The sequence below is a fragment of the Elephantulus edwardii genome, unplaced genomic scaffold (assembly GCF_000299155.1).
Source record: "Elephantulus edwardii isolate Elephantulus edwardi_28Jun2011 unplaced genomic scaffold, EleEdw1.0 scaffold00022, whole genome shotgun sequence".
NCBI classification, from domain to species: domain Eukaryota; kingdom Metazoa; phylum Chordata; class Mammalia; order Macroscelidea; family Macroscelididae; genus Elephantulus; species Elephantulus edwardii.
In genome coordinates this window covers 8,486,236-8,506,672 of record NW_006399772.1, presented here as the reverse complement: position 1 = coordinate 8,506,672, position 20,437 = coordinate 8,486,236, and the positions used below count along the sequence as shown (strand labels likewise).

The 20,437-nt window shown below is 47.0% G+C and overlaps 1 protein-coding gene across 2 annotated transcripts in view; it reads left to right on the top strand.

Annotated features, from left to right (window-relative positions):
• Nucleotides 1–20,437, top strand: part of ATXN7L1 (ataxin 7-like 1) — a 336,816-nt gene that overhangs the window by 296,831 nt on the left and 19,548 nt on the right. For both annotated transcript variants that reach the window (XM_006882620.1, XM_006882619.1), the window contains 3 exons: nt 9,556–9,836; nt 12,974–13,056; nt 13,915–14,171. In XM_006882620.1, the coding sequence (XP_006882682.1) occupies nt 9,556–9,836; nt 12,974–13,056; nt 13,915–14,171 (621 nt within the window). The remainder of the gene's footprint in view (nt 1–9,555; nt 9,837–12,973; nt 13,057–13,914; nt 14,172–20,437) is intronic.

Below are 20,437 nucleotides of genomic sequence, written 5' to 3'. Positions count from 1 at the left end.
TGATACGGTAGGGTCCCCATGAATCAGGGCAGTACTATACTAAGCACTTCATTCATACTATCTCACTTAATCATTGCAAGTATCTGTCATTATCTTTGTCTTACAGACAAGAAAACAGAAGCATCTAAAGGTACTGACATAAGCTGGGGAGGGCACAGACAGACTTGGGCAGGTTTTGTACAAGGCCACCAAGTCGAGGAGGCAAAGAGGAGCTGGAATCTGCCCTCGCCCCACTTGCCAGTCAGCTCTCCTTTATCTGAGTCTCACAGAGAAGTCTTTATGAACTCAAGAAACTCTGAAACTGCAAGTCGAATCGCTTTCCTATGAGAATGCATCTAGTAGTAGGAAACATAGGTGGGGTGGCTTATCAGATATAAAAATCTATATTCCTAAGCATTCCTAAACTGTCTTGTAACACTCTCCATATACTGTGTGTTTGCCAGAACTGTGACAAGCTGCAGACCTTCAAGTCACCCTACTTCTCTCTTCTGTCTTTTGCTTGCCGCTGGCCACTTTTCTAATTCATCAAAGTCAGCCTGTTCGGGATTTTGTTTCTCCTCCTGACTGACTCAAGGATAAATCCCACTTCGTTCTGCTCAGCACTAATTACCTCTTCGTCCTGCTGAAGAACAAGGTCTTGGCCCATCATCTAAGTCACTGAAAAAGATGCTGTCACCTTCTTGACCAGTGATGAACCCTGGCAGGCTTTCCTTAGTATCCGGAACTAGTGCTAGCATCTCAGTCTCTCTGAGGCCTGCCTGGACCACTTGCTCACGGTTTCCTGAGGGCATGTTATGTTTGAGAGAGAATAGCATAGTATAGAGGTCTGCATCTATTATATTCCCTCCCTGACCACGTGACCTGACACTTGACCTCAGGGATGTTAGATTAATCTGACTGGCTTTCTTACTTACCATAGTCTGTGACTGATTATCCACTTGATTTCTGTTTGCATAAAGTTTTTGTAAATTGCATTTCTGAAAGTATTGCCAATATTATTCTAAACTTTCCATCTGAATATAAACAGCACCTACTGTGTGGTGGGACACTGTGGCTCTGTCTGAAGCTGAATGTTCCAAATATTTCTTCAGGTTAAAGAATTTCGATTGTTGTTACTGTTGGTTGCTTTCGAGTTGGCTCCGGATCATAATGAAATTGCCTGGTCTTGTTCCATCCTCACAGATACCACCATATTCAGGTCCATCCTTGCAGCCATTGTGCTAATTCATCTCACCCGGGGTCTCCTTTACTCTCATTGTCCTTCCACTTCACCTAACAGCGTGTTTGCCTCCAGACGATGTGTCCAGTGCAAGTGAATGGACCCTTGCTCTTTTGTCATCTATAAAGTTTTCATTGGCTCATTCCTAGAAAAGAGTCCTAGTGCCATGGTAGTTGAGTGCTTGGCTGCTAATCGAAAGGTTTAGAGGTTCAAAACTGCTCAGCAGCTCCATAGGAGGAAGATGTATTTCCATAAAGATTGCAGCCCCCAAGATTGCAGCCCAGAAAATCCCACAGAGCAGTTCTGTTCTTTAACATGAGGTCAGTATGAGTCAAAATTTTATTTAAAGGTATTTAACAAAAACGGAAACAAATAATTGTAGATTGTTTAGCCTTTCTTCCTAGTCTGTCTTAATCTGAAAGCCCCACTGGAACCTGTCTACCCTGGGTTACTCTGTTGGATTTGAAATACCAGTGGTGTAGCATCCAGCATCACAGTGACAGGTCTGACAAACCAACATATGGTAGGCAGGAATTAAGATTAAACTTGAATAGTGCCCTGCCTTACTTACATCAGAACCAATTCATAACTGGCTCACCAGTGGGCTTGGTTTTTTGTTGGTTTTCCCCCAACCAGTATGTTTTCAGAGGCAGTAAGTCACACAAGAGGAGATTGCCCATTTTTCACCCACAGAGCAGCTGGTGGATTAGAACTGCTGCCCTTTGGGTTGGCAGCTCAATTCCTTAACACTAACCTGCCAGAGCTTCCACTAGTAAGTCCCTAAATTCCTCTTCTGAGAGGCTTTTTTATTTTATTTTATTAATTTTAATGAACATTTACAGAGATTTTTAATTTCCATTCATTCATTGTTGCACTTTTCTCCCTGCCCACCCCTCCCCCCAGTTTGCTCCTCTCTTTGAAAAGTAAAAGAAAAACTCTTTCATTGGTAAATAATCCCTCCGTACCACCCCCACCACCCTGAGTATACTCCACTATGCAACCTTAATTCTGGATTCTTGTGATAACCATAATACCCTATCATATATCACTTTTAAATTGTTCTCTCCCTCATCTGTTTCAATACAGTACACATAATTTATCCAGTTTTTCTCAATCTTACCCCAACCCTGATGTCAGTCCCATTCTACAACAGTGGCACCATGCAGTATTTGTCCTTTTGTGACTGAGATATTTCACTCAGCATAATGTCCTCCAGGCTCACCCATTTTGAATAATATTTCATTAATTCTTTGTTTTTCAATGCAGCATAGTATTCCATTGTGTGAATATACCACAGTTTCTCTATTGATTTCTTTGTTGATGGGCACTTAGGTTGTTTCCAACTCCTTGCTATTGTAAACAAAGCCGCGATAAACATGGGTGTGCATATATCTGCTTGAATGTCGATTATGGTCTCTTTAGGGTATATTCTCAGTGTTGGAATTTCTGGGTCAAATGGTATCTCTATTTGCAGCTTTTTGAGAACGCGTCACACCATTTTCCACAGTGGTTGCACCATTTTATACTCCCACCAACAGTGAATAAGGGTTCCAGTTTCTCCACAACCTTGCCAGCATTTGTTGCTTGCTGTTCTGTTAAATTTTGCTATTCTGACTGGGGTGAGATGATATCTCATACTTGTTTTGATTTGCATCTCTCTTAGAGCTAGGGATTTTGAACATTTCTTCCTGTGCTTGTTGGCCATCTGAATGTCTCTTTGGTGAAGTGGAGAGGCTTTTCAAATAGGGCATATCCTTCCTTATTTACCATCTCCACAACCTCTGACACACTCAAGCCCATTGCCTCTGTCACTTTGTCAGCCGACCTGATGAAGGTTCTTCCTCTTTTCACTGCCTCTCCACCTTCCCAAGCATGGTATCCTTCTCTAAGGAATAGCTTCTCTGAGCAACATGCCCAAAGTATGTGAAACGAAGCTTCAGCATCTTTGTGTCCAAGGAACACTCTGATTGCATCCTCTCTCAGACGTATCTGTTTGTTTCTTTTGGAAGTCCATAGGATAAGCAGTATTCCAACACCACAGCTTAGACATCAATTCTTCTCGGTCATCCTTAGTCATTGTCTTGCTCTCAGATGCATAGCAAGTGACTGAAAAGACCATGGCATAGCTTAGTCCTCAAACTGGCATCATTACTCATCAATAATTTGGCTAGAGCCCTGACTACAGACTTGCGCAGAGATTGTGAGGGTGGCACAGAATAGGACAGTGTTCAGAACAGTGGTTCATAGAGTCACTATTAGTCATATTCAACTCTACAGCAACTTCTTATTTGAGTTGAGTTGGTGCTACCACTCCTTACCTGGCAAAAGACTAAGTGAGGTAGCTTATCCTTGGACCTGCTAACAAGTCGAGGAATCTTAAGCTCTTCCAACCAGGTAGGCACATGGGGCTTTGTTGAAGGAATCAGGGTGTTGACAGCCAGGTACGCTTCTCAGACACATCACCCACAGCACAACGGCCCTCTTTCTGGCTGCCTCTTGAAAATTACATCTCTCCCCAGCTCAGGTGAGTGGAGTAAGAACTAGCAATCATTTCTGCAGACCAGAAGATGGCCAGTGCCATTCTCTTAAGACTTAGCTGTTAATGATGGAAGAATCAAAAATCATGGTCACTACAAGAGCATAAGGAGCTCTGGTGGAGTAATTGGTTATGTATTGGGCTACAGACTAACAATCAGTGGTTCGAATCCACCGGCCTCTCCATGGAGGAAGATTGACAATCTCTTTTTGTAAAGATTTATGGCCTTGGAACCCTGATGGAGGGCTGGAGGGAGTCAGAACTGACTCGACAGCGGTAGGTTAGAACAGGGCTGTCTTGGGAGCAGCTGCCTGTGCGCACAGCAACGCCCCATCTTCAGCACCATCATCTTCCTCTGCTCCTCTGTCAGGAGCATCTCAGGGCTGGGAGGCAGATGTGCCAGATAAACATTTTTTTGTAAAGTCAGAAGCCTGTCTTACATCCAGGAAGCTCTGTCTGACCAGCTAAGCATACAGGAATAGACACGTAGTATGTGCCATAGAGACAATTCCAGCTCTGTGACTGTGCTTAACTGAGCAGTACTGGCTCATGGGGTGTCCTCGGCTTTCTAAGGGAACTTGGGTAGCATGGTGTTTAGAATACTTAGCTGCTAATGGAAGGCCTGGTGCTTTGAACTCACCAGCCACTCTGCAGAGGCATGCGACAGTTTGCTTCCACAAAGATTTACAGCCTTGGAAACTCAATGGGGCAGATCCATTCTGCCCCGCAGTGTCACCATGAGTGGGCACGGGCTCAGGTGCAACAGGATCAGATTGCTAGGTCTTTTCTTCCTCAGGACCACCAGCCTTTGGGCTAGCAGCCGAGAACTTGAACCTTGGCATCACTAAGATTCCTTGGAAGAAGATATGAGAAGCATGAAAGAGAAAGAGGTTGCTGCTTCCCGTGTTAGCTGAGCCAAGTAAGGGGGGACTATTCTGGGCTGTGGGCTGGCTTCCCAGACCACAGGTAAATAACCCCTCCCCAGAGTGTGTGCCACAGCACAGGGCAAACTTGCAGCCCAGCAACCTGAAAGAGCTTGTCTCCTGTGAACAAAACGGGCTTTTTATGGGGGCGTCCTTCCCTTTCAGACACAGCTCCTCAATAGTGAGTAAATGCGTCTCACTATAAGACTTGAAGAAGTATATCAAGGAATCTTTGCGCTGAAGGAGAAAGGACTTGAGGGGACTTTGGCCACCCCCAAGGATAACTGCCAGATGTGTTTCTCACCTCACCACCCAGAATGGTACCTCTTTCAGTCAGTCATCTGGCTGTTGCCAGCTAACCACCTCCTCCCAGCTGCTAAGCGCCCACACGTGGAGGTGTTGGAGTTAATGTGAGTAAACCCAGTAAAGAGGGGAGAGAGATCCCCACTGGCACAGCTCGGGCCAGAATCCTGGCTTCTTTCCAAGTGGAGAATAATGAAACCTCTTCTTTTGGGGCCACTGCTGTCGGGAGGGGGCTCTTGCTCACACTCCAGGGCTGGCACTGGATTAGCTGAGGAAGGTACTTGGTCAAGGGCGTGAGGGAGGGACGACTGTGAGGAAGCAGAGGATGGTGCCAGGTGATGGCGTGCTGACCACTTGTGTCTCCCCCGCCTGGGGTGTAGGTCTGTGCAGCGGAAAGTGTGGCAAGTTAAGTGGGAGTGAAGGACTCTCAACTGGCTCTCAGGTCAGCCAAGCTCTTGGCTGGAAAGAGATGGGATCTCTAGGTTGGCCTGCCAGATAGCATGGCCCCGTCCTGCAGTCAGTCCTTCCTTTGTTCATCAGTTTAGGATCTCAGGGTTGGTGCTGATAGCAGTGAAGAAAGGAGGGAGGCTAAGCTCAGATGAGCTGATGGCTAGCGTTGATCTGGGAGCTGAGAGTGGCAAGTTCAGATTGTTGCGATTGGAACTCCTCTCTCTCATTTCCTTTGAGGATAAGATGTGTTTGGCCTTTCCCGCTATCTTTGAACTCTCTGCTTCTCTTTTCTCTTAACTGCAGCAGAAGGACTGGGATGGATTGAATTGAATTGTGTGCATATGTATGTTCCCCTAAATAAATTTTAAAAGATAGATAGATAGATAGATAGATAGATAGATAGATAGATAGATAGATAGATAGATAGATAAGGTGGGGCTGGGCCATGATATCTGTGGTTTGATGGTTATGTGATAATATGATTATCCCCCACTGTGTGATCAGAAATGATCAGCTAACAAGTTGTATGGGGATAATGTGGGTCACAGTGTGCTTACTCAGGTCACTGCTCTGATCTGATCTGATCTGATCTGATGTAAGGAGAATTACCCTGCAATGTGGCTGGCATCATTTTTCATCTTACAAAAGAAAAAAAGAGTTAAAGGGAATGGAAGAGGGACCTCAGTACTACTGAAAAAGAATTGCAAGTAGACCTCATCTTTTGACCCAGAGTCCCTGAGCTAAGAACCTCCCAGGCCCAGAATGGTAAATGATATATAATTCCAAGGAATGCCAAGCCTGCAGATGTTCATAGACAATAAGGACCTTCTTCAAGACTAACAGGAAGAACTTTAGGCGTCAGCACTCTGCATTTGGATTTCTAGCCTCCTGTGAAAGGACAAATGTCTGCTGGTTAAAGCCATCTACTTGTGTTATTTCAGTTACTTTCTTTGCCCAGCTCAAAGTATTTTGGATGAGAAAGGATGAATAAGAAATGACCATGGGAAGAAAAAGAAATGACCGTGGGTGTCTCCCAGGTTCTACTTGCTTCACTCTATCATAGCCCGTCTCCATCGACAAATACATTGGAGCCCCCACCCCAACCCCAGAAGAACTCACTCTTCTCCTCTTCACACCACCAGGATGTGACTCCCTTCCTTGGCATCAGGGGCACTTACTTGATCAGTGGTTCTGCTTCTTTCTGACTCACTTAGTCTTTGAAATATTTTTGATCAGAATTATTTCCCTAATACCCCTGCCTTACTTATCTAGTGCTGCTATAACAGAAATACAGGTGAATGGCTTTAGCAAACAAAAATGCATTCTTTAATAGTTAAGAGGCTAGAAACCCAAATCCAGAGTGCTAGTCCTAGGGGAGAGCTTTCTCTCCGTGTCAACCCTCGGAGATGATCCTTGTCTCCTTTCAGTCCCTTTACGATTGTCCTTGTCTGCTTATAATTCCTTTACAATTGATTGGCTGATCATATCATAGGGAAAGATGACATCATTACATAACCAGCTAATTGCATCATTATGTAACAGCCAAGGCTCTGATAATCATAGTCCAGTCAAGTTGACACATATTGAGGGGGGAGGGTGGGCACAATTCAATCCATGATAACTTTGTGCTTCTCACCCAAAAAAGCAAAATTCCAGAGAGCTGCATGTCACTAGCCTTTCTTTCCCATTTCTGATGGCTGCCAAGTTGACATCCTGCCAGCAGACACTGGAATGAAAGCCCAGATGGAATTCTGGGAGTATTTGCAGTGAGGAGTAAAGGACCACACCCATAGGCCACTCACTTACTCCTCATTGCCGTCAAGTCGGAGCCAGCTCATAGCTGACCTTCCAGCAGGTTTTCAGAGGCTGTAAATCACATGGGAGGATATTGCTCATCTTTCTCCTAAGGAGCCTTGAATGGATTTGAATCACCAATGAGGCATCTCTCCCTCCCTTATTAGGGAGTGGAGGAAAATTACCAATTAGACGATCACCTATAGACATTGATTGGCCTAATGCATACTCAGCTACACAGGTGACCTGGAGTACGTGTGCTCTGGCAGGCATCGTCAGGAGCACACCTAGAGCTAGATGGTGACTTAGGGGAGACACACGGTCTGTACTGTGTGTGAAGCACGCACGGTTCAGTTCTTAAATGTATTTTCGTTCACATGACTTCTGTGGCTTATCTTGTTCCAGGCATGATGCCTCTGTCTGCCTGTTGAGTTGGCGAGAACTCTCTGTGCACGCCCAGGGCATGGTTCGTGGGAGCCAGAGACTGTCCACTTGTTCATCTCAGCTCATGAGTAAGCTCTGTCAGAGCTGGGTCAGCAACATGAAGTCCTGAGTTCCTTCCTGAACTTACTTAGCATCACAAAGCTGCTCAGGTTCTAGGGAATCTTCCCACCTGGCCAGCAGTCAGGTTGTCCCCATTAGCACTTGAAGGGAGTGGTCTTCAGTGGGGTGTGTGCGCCTCATACACTGGGCATGTTGCTAGGAGAGGCCATTCATTGGAGAGGAACGTCATGCATGGGAAGGTGGGCCAAAGAGAGGAAGACCCTCGACCGGCTGGGTTGACACAGTGACTGCAGCAAGGGGCTCCAGTGTGTCAGAGATTGTGAGGATAGCACAGGATGGGACAGGGTTCAGATCTGTTGTTCACAGGGTCACTGTGAGTCATCCTCAACTCAGGGGCCTCACCTCTAACAACAATTAGAAACTAATTGCAGTTTCGCTGCTACTTTAATTGAGGCAGAATTGGTGGCAATTGGGCCTTTACTGAAAAACCACCATATCCGTTTCCCTTCATATGGGACCTGAAGCCCCACACCCCCCCTCCTCCTGGCCACTAAAAGCCTGAGGGCCTCAGTGATGCCCAGCAGTGTCTATGATGTCTGGCTACAGTCTGGGCCGCTGCTGTGTGCCCTTCTTGTTGGCCAAGATCTGTCGGTAACATCTGTGATCCTGCTTCAAAGTCAGAAAAGGGGCAGAGGCTGAGCGTTTGCAAAAATAATTTCATGAACGAGCTGATCAAGGAAATTATCTGTGGATCTTTGGGAAAGGGAAAGCCAGCCAGCCACGTGAGAGATAAGATTCCTCCCCTGGCAAAAACAGCCTCTCTTTCATGTGCTGGGTCGTCTGCAGGCATGTCAGTGCCAGATTCCCCATCATTTGGCATTCAGAGAGCTCAGCAGCACCACACTCAGCTCAGAGATGACGGGGGGGGGGGGCATATTAGCATTCTCCCCTCCCCAGGGAGGAAGAGTGACCAAATTCTAAGGCCAGAGCAAAGCTAACATGTCCTGTCTCTTAAGACTCAGACAGAAACCTCCAAGCGCCGCAGTCTCAGGGTCCTTCCTCATGACAGAAGCAGGGAAATCAGATGCTCATCCATCCCAGAGAAGTGGCAGGAAGAGCAGCTGAGGTGACAGGTTCTGCCAGTGAAAGTACACCTTTGTGCTCCGTCTTCTTAAAATTCATCCTCTCACCTGCCAGCCTTGAGAACTGCCTATTTACATAACCTGCTGCCGAAAATGGAATATTAGGTCATGCTGTGCGTGGCGGCTCCCTCAGCTGGAGCCCAGCCCCAGGACAGCAGTCGTCCAGAAGCCCGCCGACAGCATGTGGTGTGGCATGCTGGCCTGGAGCCTCCCTTGGCGTGGCGTGCTCTGGCGGTGTGCTAGAGTGAAACAGATGTCAGGCCCACTCCGGCTGGGGTGGGAGATGGGTAGAGGGCCAGCCGAAGGGGTGATTCGGCAAATGACACCTTAAACTCGGGTGCAAGCCCTTCTTCCTTCCTGCACGGCCAGCACCTTGTCCTGCCCAAGGTGCCGTCTGGAGCCAGCCGACATGCTGGTCAGGGAATTGTGAGGTCTAGGGAAACACAATCCGTCAGTGTCGGTGCCATCCCTGGCACTGTGCCAGTCCTGTACCCACTGATGGTCTTTTCCTGAGCATGAATCTCCCTCCCAGCAAAACTGGACTCACGCTGCTTGCTTCTAGGAGTCTTATAAATAAGTGATAAGGAAGTGTTCTGATAGTGATAAGCTGGGAGAGATTCGCCCTGGACCAGATGTATCAAAGGAGGCAATTGTGTGTATCTGTTCATTTGTTTTTTTTTCCAGCGTTCCGGTTCCTGTAGTCAGTTTAGAGAAAATTCCTAACCTAGTGAAGGCAGATGGTGCCAATGTCAAAATGAACTCGGCAGCCACCACCGCTGTCACCTCCTCCACCTCGTCCTCTGCCGTCGCCACCCCGCCTTCAATTAAGTCGGTGCTGATGTCCAAGTCAGTGCCACCTTCACCGGAGAAGATCTTAAATGGCAAAGGGATTCTGTCAGCCACGATAGACAAGAAACACCAAAATGGCACCAAAAACAGCAACAAGCCTTACCGGAGACTTTCAGGTACGTGGTGGTGGTGCATTGGGGCCTGGCTTGTGGCAAGGCCCAAGTCGGGTGAGTCACAGGCAAGGAGTGCTGTGGTCCCACTATTAAACAGATGGCTTTCATTTTAAGGGAGGGACAGGGACATCGAGGTGACCTTCACATAGATACCTCTTGTCAAAAACAAAGGCCAAGGCAAACTGGTTCTCCCTTTCTGGGCAGGCGAAGCCTTGCTGGCTCCATTGCTTCCCAGTATTTACTGTGAGTACCAGGAGGCAGGCTTCTCTGGAGCGACCACAGCAATCTGAAGATGTCGAGAGTCTTGTTAACATCCTGGCCCCGCTGCCACGTGTCACATCGCTCAGGGCTGGCCAGGCTCACAGGAATATGTGCCTTAGCCCTCCAGGCACATTAGTTTCCTGGTCATAGTCTGGGGTTCTGGCCCCCTTGCCCTCATCGTGAGGTTGGGATTCACACTGGGGAATGCTCAGGCTGGTACAGCAGGTGGGTGCTGGGGAATCTCTCACGAGCTTGTTCCTCCATTGTCAGAGCTGACACTCAGGGTACCCAGGAAGGCAGGACACAGTCATTACTTGTGGTGATGACCCAATTGTTAAAGAGCCCTCAGTTTGGTTTAGGATTTGTTGTATAACTAAATCTGGGAACTCTGCTTTTTTGCAAAAAAAAAAGCTATAAACGTCACAATTTCTTCACACATTGTAAGTATTTATCTAATAGTAGCCAGAAAAAGAATTAAATCTGAACTCTTTCCTCTAGGGTAAGCACAATTTTTACGTACCCTGAGACCTATGGGTTATTTTTACTTCCTACACTGTGTTTGTCTGTATTTCTACTTTTTTCCTAAAATGAGCATGTCTTACAACTGTAACTGGGAAAAAAAAGTATTTCCTCAAACCACCTCAGGCCCAGTGAAAACATTCAAGTGAAACCTGTGCAGCCTGCACACCCACCCTGGACTGTCCATGCAAGGAGCCTCGGCAGCGATGATTTAAGTGTCTAGCTGCTAGCTGAAAGGCCGTCACTTTAAACCCACCAACTGCTCTGTGGGAGAAAAGGCCTGACATTCTGCTCCCATAAACATTACAGCCTATGAAACATCCTTCTGGGCCCTTATAGGGTCAGTGTGAGTCAAAATTAAATCAATGACATGTTATTTATTTCCTGCACCATCCAGATAGAAAATGGGCAGCGGGCCCTCTCTTGGCATGAGGTGGGCCTGGCTTATGGAATGGAGAGTTCGAGTCTACTTTGCAGAGCTAGAGGACATTCTCCCTGGAAAGGTGACCTGGGTACAGTGTCCAACACCCTTGATTCCTTTTCATGGCAGAAGGATGGCCCTAATGTCCAGCCTGCACCCTCGCCTGGGAGAGGTCGCTGTTTGATGTTTTTGCAGTGTCCGCTGGGTCTTCAGTCTGTCTCCATCTGGCTTTCCCGTTAGCAGCCACTTCGTGCGCCCTTCCAGGCCAGCCTGAGGTGCTGGTGTGGATCTGGGCATGAGTCTGACCCTGACAGACAGATGCAAGGAAGAAGAATTCATGCTAGACAGCTGGGCCCAACACCTCCACGTCTTCGTGGGCAGGGAGGGTTCTTAGGAAGCTGGAATCTCCAAGCCAAGCAGCTTTCTGTTCTTAAAAGCGAAGCAACAGGGGAAAGGACAATAGCAAAAGCATGGAGATGACTTTTTGTTAGCCAACTAGGGAATCTGTCTTGAGCATATGAATGATTTTATTGCATAGATCATCATGGTTTTTTAGGGGTTCTTAAAAATTAATAAAATGCTTTATTGTATTCGTATTTTATACCATCCATTTCAGTTTTTCAGGGTAGATCACCTCTTCATAATTTGTAGTCATTTGGTCTCTTAACAACACTCATCAAGTTTCCTGCTGCCTGTCCCGCAGGCTGCTTGGAAGACCTGTGTAAGCACGAGGGTCTTTTGGGTGCCTTCCAGAAGGGCTCAGGCAAGCTGAGGGGGGTGAACTTGAAAAGCTTTCAGGGGTGTTTAGAGATCCCCTCTCATTCCCTTATTTTCCAGATGAAGATAGCATGTTTATAATCCCGGGAGAGAATTAAAAAGGATCCACAGTGGGCAGATAAAGAACAGAGTCCTTAGATGTAACCTTAGCATGAGCCACTGGCCATCCAGTTGAAGGCCAAGAGCTTGGGGAAGGTTGGCCCACGCATAGTCATCAGCCATCCCCAAGACATAGCCATCTAGTCAGAGCCTCATGGGGTATGACAGGCCCAGGACTTGGGGGAAGAGCAAACTGTGAGGTTAGCAAATTCTGCCTTTTCGGGGGTTAGTGCCTCAACTACTAACCTTAAGGTTGGCAGTTCAAACCCACCCATTGGTGTTCTGGAAAAATCCTGAAATCAAAGCTTGCCCTGTGGAACAGTTCTACTCTGTAACACATGGGGTTTCCATGAGTTGGAGAAGGCTTGACAGCAATCGACTTAGGGCTTTTGTTTCTTTCTGCACCTTCAACTCATACCCAGATGTCTCCCTGTCTGTGCTATGATACCATGAAAGGCTTGCTAAGTGAGGCAGCCCATTTTCTGATGGCTGAAGGTGCATGGAAAGCTTTGTGCTGAAGACTGTGCAAAGCTTGAGGCAGGCAGGTCACTCCGACCTGTCAAGTAACACTCTTCCATGTAAGTGGCCAAAACTAGCAGGAAGTGGGGGGAGAGAGGTGGCATACTGCTGGAGCAGCCCTGGAAGAAGTGGCCCTTCAGCCTCAGGTGGCTCTCTGCTTGGGCTGCAGCCAGCTTTGCCACACTGCCAGGACCTGGGGAATCATTTAAAGTCCACCTCACTCCCAGGGGTACACCCTTGTCCCAGCCCTCAGACCTGATGCAGCATCCGGTGCCCTGCAGGACCTGGGGACTCTGGGTTCACAGGGAAGGGCCATTTTCCCTTGAGTGGTTCTTGAAGCATTTTAGCAGACGGTTCAGAGAGAAACACACACACACACACACACACACAACACACCAAAACACATCACCCTAAAACCCAGATTGCCTAACAGTATCTCACTTGTTGGTGCAAATGTGCATTTTTTTTAAAGAAATGTAGTCTTAATGCCAAATCCTATTTAGTCTCCTTCTTTCTTATATTTTTTGTTTGTTTCTTAAACCAGAGAGAGAATTTGACCCAAATAAACACTGTGGAGTATTGGATCCCGAGACAAAGAAACCTTGCACAAGATCCCTCACCTGCAAGGTATTTCTCTTTCCATAAAAAATACTTCCTGCTCTCGCTGGGGCCTTTGTCGAAATGTTTGCATGCCACTCTCTGCACACGGCAGGGTGTGGAACCTCGACATGACCCCCAGCTGTTCTTTGTAAGGGAAATGCTTTCTTCTCCTCCATGGTAGCAGAGTGCCTGCCTCGAGCTGGCTGGCTTTTTAAGAAGGAAAAAAAAAAAGCAAAGCAAAAAAACCCTAGGCTTTCCCCTGTTCCTTGTGAGGCCAGACAGTAAATTGTATTTATAGGCGCTCACAGGCGGTTCTAAACCCTGCCTCATTTAATGTATGCAGGAGCGGCGGCGGCAGCGGTGGAGCCGCGCAAGGAGGGGAGGATGGTATGCCGCGCCCCGAGCCAGCCACGCGGAGTTCCCAGGGGGACCGTGCACCCCAGGCGCGCGCCACTGGGGAGCCCCAGCCCCATTCCTCGTACTGAACTGCTAGTGCATCTCCGGGGCCCTCTCCGCTTGCTGGCTCTGTTTGTCCGGGCCACGCGGAGCCTCCCGCCTGCACCTGGGTTAACTCTAGCGTCCCCGCACGGTGGCCTTGCATCACAGAGGCAGCGAGGGCTTTGCGCGCTGCAGCTCGTCCTCCCGGGCTGCGTTCCGGAGGAAGCCTCGGCTTCTTCCCGCTGGACCCCAGGGCGCGGTGGCATCCGTGAGGATCACGCTGCCTCTTTGGAGCCCTGGCACGGGAGCTGGCGCCCGAAGTTGACGGACAGGCCGCACACATCCAAATGCCCATCATTTGCTGTGTGTTTCTGAGCTGGAGGGCCTGGGGAAGCAGGTTTATGTGCTGACCAAAGAGGCTGTGCTTTTCCTCTCTCTTCTCCTCAGACACACTCGCTAAGCCATCGCAGGGCAGTCCCAGGCCGGAAAAAGCAATTTGACCTCCTTCTGGCGGAACACAAAGCCAAGTCCCGGGAAAAAGAAGTGAAAGATAAAGAGCATCTCCTGACTTCTGCAAGGGAAATCCTTCCATGCCAGTCCGGGCCGGGGCAGGAGTCGCTGCCCGGATCTTCAGGGAACTCTGGGCCTGAATCAAAAGTCGCATCCCCTGCAAAAGCCAGGCTTCCCAACTCTGTGCTTCCAAGGTAAGTCCCAGCGCTGGTGGTCATGGCCCTGAACCCTTGGTCAGGGTCCTGTCCTCGTCGGGTCATGTGCCACTGGGCGGTCACAGTCCTTCTACCTCATAGGGATGTTGTGGGGTTCAAATGAGATAACAGGTGCCCTAGCCCCACGTGACACTCAGCATGCTGTAGCTGCTCTTATTATCATTAATGTCATGGTCATTGTCATCAGCACCCTTCATAGTAGACCTTAGTATCCACACTGTTATTGCAAAGCTAGGGAACCTAACCAACCTGATTAGTGTCAAGTCCGTGGCTACTTTGTGTGTTGCATAATAGAGCTGTGTTCCATACAGCTTTCAATGACTGAAATTGTCCAAAAGTGTTTCTCCAGGTCTTTCCTCGTAGGTGCTCAAACTCCCTGGGTAGTTTCTAACTGCCAACTTTTTGCCTAGTGCCTCATCTCTATACCATATATTGTTGTTTTTGTGTAACATAGAGTCGGAACCAACCCATAGCTGACCCTCCAGCAGGTTTTCAGAGGCAGTTAATAGCATGGGAAGAGATTGCCCATCCTTCTCGTATGGAGCAGCTGGTGGTCTCGAACCATGTGCTTTCAGGATTGCAGTGCGATTTACTACCTTTGAAAACCAGCCGGAGGGCCAGCTGTAGATCAGTTCTGACTTGAAGGCACACAGCAACAACAATGATGTACTAGTAGCCCAGCCCGTCACCACACAGGAACTCTTTGAGCAAGGCTTCAGTAAATACTAGGAAGGATGACACTTCCACTACCCGGGGACTTTCTGGCACCTGGCTTTTCATATGAGTTGAGGGTCATGGCGCGGACAACCTGAGAAGTGAGTGGCCCACATCAGGGGCTTGTTGGGTGGCTCGTCCATTTGCCAACATATGTTGTAGGTCTTTTGTCCAACTCTCCTACGAACAGAACGAAGGAGAATTGATGTAACAGGCTGTTTGTCCTCACAGTTCCTTCTGCACACGGAAAGCTGCTCTGCGGAGCCACCTGTTTTGAGTTTTATTTGGTTGGATAAAAAAGGACAGAACAGAGACTCAAAACTTACTTGGTTTGAGAGCAGCATAAAGCCCATGTCTGTTTGTTTTAGTGGGCAGTGGGATGCTGTGTTGAGCAATAGAGGGGTTGCCAAGTAATCGGACAAGGAAGTGGTGATTCTGTGGTGTTTACTGAGTGTTTGCTCCACAGAGAAAGTCTCGTGCTTTCAGGTAGGAGCACAGATCAAACGGGAAGCTGCTATTTAAAAATGTTAGGATGTAGGGAGCTCTGGTGGCCTAGTGGCAAGACGATGCACTGCAATCCCAGAGGTACGTGGTTCAAATCCACCAGATGCTCTGCTGGAGAAGGAGGGGGCAATCTCCTCCTGTACCAGTCAGATCTGATTTGACGGTACACGTAAAAATAATACAATTAAAAAAAAACCTAAAAATGTTAGGATGTTTAGAAAATTAGTTAAGACCCACATATTTCTAACTTTCATAAAAAGGAGGGAGCTCTAATGGTATAGTTTGTAAGGAGTTAACAAAGCCCACTCCTGTCTGACAGTTAAATCTACTCATAACTCCAAGGGAGAAAGGTAGGCTACCTACCTCCCCACTGTGCCGTCTGTAGCCTCAGAGACCCAAAGGAGAGTCGGCTGTGAATCGTTCTGACTCGACAGCAATGAGTGAGTGTTGACAAAAAGGAAGTACTAATAATACTGTCAAGAAAGTACAACTAATAGCATTACCCAGTGACACTGAGTATACATGATGTGTCACAGAATAACTGTCCAAAGCAAGTACTCAGAGAACAGAGTTATAGAAAGGTGAGGTGATTTTTTAAAGTAAAATAAATATTTGATGACAATTGCTTCTGACCTAGCGGATCTGCCATCATTGCCTCCACTGTAGTGCAAGCCTGGCCCAGTTTAGCAGCCAGAGTCCCTCTGTGGGAATGACTGAGCTCAGCTGCAGGCATCTGGCAAGCACATAGTCAGATCGAATTCCCATCCCATACACTTCCATTATCAGAACCATTGTCATCTACTCCCGTGCCAACCTTCAGGTTGTCGTAAGCAGTTCTTCCTCTGGCACAGATGTTATTTAAGGATCTTACTGCAGCCTACAATATGGATTGAGGCTCAATGTCAAGAAGACAAAGATTCTCACCACTGGACCAATTGGCAGCATCAGGATGGATGGTGAAGAGATTGAGATTGTACACAGCTTTAGTTTGCTTGGCTCCACAGTCAACAGTCTTGGCACCAGCAGCCAGGAAATTAAAAGGCACATTGCCATGGGAAAGTCTGCTGTTAGGGACCTCTCCAAGGTACTGAAGAGCAATGGTGTCTCTCTGGAGACTAAGGTGCATCTGATACAGGCTATGGTCTTCCCAATCACTTGTTATGCTTCAGAGACTTGGACAATGACCAAGGAGGATAGAAGGAGAATTGATGCCTTTGAGCTGTGGAGAAGAGTATTGAGAATACCATGGACTGCTAGGAAAACAAACAGATTTGTCCTGGAAGGGGTTAAACTAGGTGGCTCCTTGGAGGTAAGGATTCTGAGGCTCCGTCTAACATACTTTGGACATGTTGTGAGGAGAGACCGGTCCTTGGAGAGGGACATCATGCTTGGGAGGGTGGAGGGACAGCGCAGGAGAGGAAGGCCCTCTATGAGGTGGATTGATTCAGTGACTGGGATAATTGGGATGGGAGTGTCAGAGACAGTGTGATTGGCACAGGACAGAGCGGAGTTTAGGGCTGTTGTACATAGGGTCGCTAAGAGTCGCAAGCTACTCGACGGCACATAACAACAACACAACCTTTGCTTTAAAGCCAAAGAGACAGTTCAGTCCCAGACTTTCTGGAAGGGGCTTCAATGCTATATATGTATTGTTATGTACTATTGAGTCAAAACCAACTGGCCCTCCAGTGGATTTTTAGACGCAGTTAATTAATTGGATGAGAGATTGTCTATCTTTCTCCCGTGTAGCAACTAATAGATTGGAACCTTCAGATCAGCAGAACATCTCCTTACCATGGGGCTACCAGAGCTGTTGTTTTCTAAACTTTTATCTTTTGACTCTAGAACATTCTTATTCCAGCACAGCCTTACCAAAACAGATAGGCCACCACCTGAAGCCAGCTGAGCCCTGTCCTGCGTACACTGAACTCTTTCTCCTAAGATCCCGTTGGAAATAATTATGTCACATTCCATAGGAATTGCAGAACGAAAACCCTCTTTATAATGTCTTTCTACATCTAGAAAGCATACACAGCTAAAGATAGACCGTTCAGCAGTTTCTCCATGGACAGTTCAGTGACTGGCTACCTTCCTCAGGCTTGGGCCACCTGTATTTGGATCCTCTTCCACAGAATTCTTCCAACATGATTTTAAACTCAGTGCCCTTTAAGCTTCCCAGCAACCTCTCAAGTTGCTGCTGTCATTTTGATTGCACATTGTGGGGAAAAAATCCTTTAAAAGAGCACAGTGCTCAAAGCTGATGCACTTTACTGATTAAATGTTGTTAGGTTGTCATTGAGTCAAGTACGACCCAGAGTGATCCTGTGAACAGCAGATCTGAACCGTGGCCTGTCCTGTGCCATCCTCACCCCTCCTGACACACTCGAGTTCATTGTAGCAGTCACCATGTCAATTTAGCTGGCTGAGGCCCCTCCTCTCCTTCATTGACCCCCCCACCTTTTCAAACATGGTGTCCATCTCTAGGGAATAGCCTCTTCGAGCCACATACTCAAAAAGTAGAACCTACTTTAAAAAATTCTAAAAGCCAGTGAGCTCTGGTGGCATACTGGCAAGAAGCTACACTGCAATCCCAGAGGTACACAGTTCGAATCCACCAGATGCTCTTTTGAAGAAGGAAGGACAATCTCCTCCTGTACCAGTCTGATCCAATTTGACGGTACACACATAAAAAATAATAAAAAGAATTAAAAAAAAAATCTAAAGCCACAATCAAGTTAGTTCTAACTCATAGTAACCTTCCGTGGGGTTTCTGAAATTAAGTCTTTGCCAGAGGACACTGCCCATTTTTTTCTCCCACTGAGCAGCTGGTGAGCTTACACCGCCAACCTTTTGGACAGAAGCCCAATACATTTCATTGTACATTACACCACCAGGGTTTTAGTTAAAAGCAGAAGGTCAGTGAAAACCTTCTGTTGTGAATTGTATTACTATATATCAGAAATACCTTAACAGCACTAAACAACAAAATTATTTTTTGTTCACAGAAGACTTCAGGGGATAATTCTGGCTTGAGGTTCAAAGTTTAAATGTCAAGGCAGTAGTTTCAGGAGCTCTCCATCTATTTTGACTAATGGAGGCACTTCTCACCCAGGCAGCAAACCATGACTGAAAAGAAGCATCAGAGAGCAGCCTAAAGCAAACACACACACACGTACACATGCACGCATGTGTGCACAGGAGCACGCACTCACACCCCAGCAGTGGAAATGTATGGACCTTCTTCCTGTTTTGGTTTCACTTTCAAGCGAATGTTTGCCTGTGGAGGATGCTTGCCAGGTGTGTTTGTGTACACTCTCTGAAAGAAGCTGAAGAAAGAGGAAGGGAAGGTTAATCAGCAAAAAGAATGTCTTTGGAAAAGAAGAGGAAGAGCAAAGGAGCACGTTCCAAACAGTAGTAGCGATGGTTTTCACACTTCTCAAGGTTGAAGCAGGCAAGAGGGAACCCTTTGGGAAGGCTAATGAAGAATGACATAGTTTCTCACTTGTTTTAAGTTAGGATGAGATGCCTTGCGACCAGGGACTGAAAAGACATGATCAGAATTTACTATTTCCCTGTGTGGAATTGGCCAGGATGTGTCATCATATTACATTTCTTTATACCAGGCTGGTACTCGAAAAGGAAAGGATTGGGGTAGTGCTGAGGGGCAGAGGAAGAATAACAGCTACATAGAGGACCTATCCCCACAGTTTGTCATGACCCACATCCCCCATCACGCCTCTCCAAAACCTTGCTTCTCCCCAAGACCTCGCTTGGTCTTTCCCTGCAGATACCACCTTGGAATGCACTGTCACCACTGACAGCCCCGAAAGTACTCCTCACTCTGTCATCTCCAGGAGGATACAGACCTCCTGGGTGAACACGTTCTAAAGAGGAGAGCCATTCTGCTTCTGCATGAGCACACATGCGTACACAATCATACGGCCACACTTCTGCCTTTGCACACTGTTTCCAGGCTCAGCTCTCCTCTCCTGGATTCTCTTCCTCTCATCCCATTGAATGTAATGAGAATTTACTATTTAATGCTTCTGCCATTTTCTTTCACTGCTTCCTTATTTTCTTTTCTTCAAGCTCTTAGTTTAAAAATCAGATGCATAGCACTAAAACTCTTAGATTGGGAGCCATAGCACTCGCATCCTTGAATATCACTTTGCCTTCTCTGTATAAGAGTGTCTCTTTCCTCAATCCCATGCTTTCTTCTTTCTTATTTTAATCCCTTTTTTTATGATGGAGTATGTCTGCCATTCCCTTCTGAAAATGTTTTTATTCTACCCTCAAACTTACTTGCCCTTATGAAGCTATAAAATAACTCTGGTGGCACAGTGTGTTGTGTATTGGGGTGCTAGACAAAAGGTCTGCAGTTCAAATCCACCAGCCACTCCGCAGAAGAAAAATGAGGCAATCTCCTCCCGTGAAGATTTATCATCTCAGAAACCCAGTGGAGAGTTACCAGGAGTCAGAATCTGCCCCACAGCTGTGGGTTTGGTGGGATGGTTGTGAGAACATAACTGTCAACATGAATCTTACTTTGTTCATTGAATTGAGGACTAGTGGATGTTTCCAACCTGAAAAGATCGATTCTTGCCTAATATGGGCATTCCAGAAACACGGTGGGGCAGTGGGACATGGATGGCCGATAGCCACCTTGTTTCCACCCAGTACCTCAGTCATGCTCTGGAGGAAGGAATCTTTCTTCTAACAATGTATTAAAATCTCTTGTTTCCACTTCTGTCAGTTAAGGGGCTTCTGATGTAAGTAGCAGATAAACCTAGATATCAAAATCTTCCATAATTAGGACATCTCTTATCTTCCATGACATGAAATGCAGAGATTTCCAAATGGATTTTTGAAAAACAAGGAGTTGCATTGCCAATCCAAAGGTAGGAGGTTTGAGTTCACCAGCAGCTCCCTGGGAGAAAGAAGAGAAGTCAGTTCAGACTTGATGGTATTGTCATCACACATAACAGAAATGCAGCTGATGTTCATCTCTGATAAGGTAGGGAGATCCT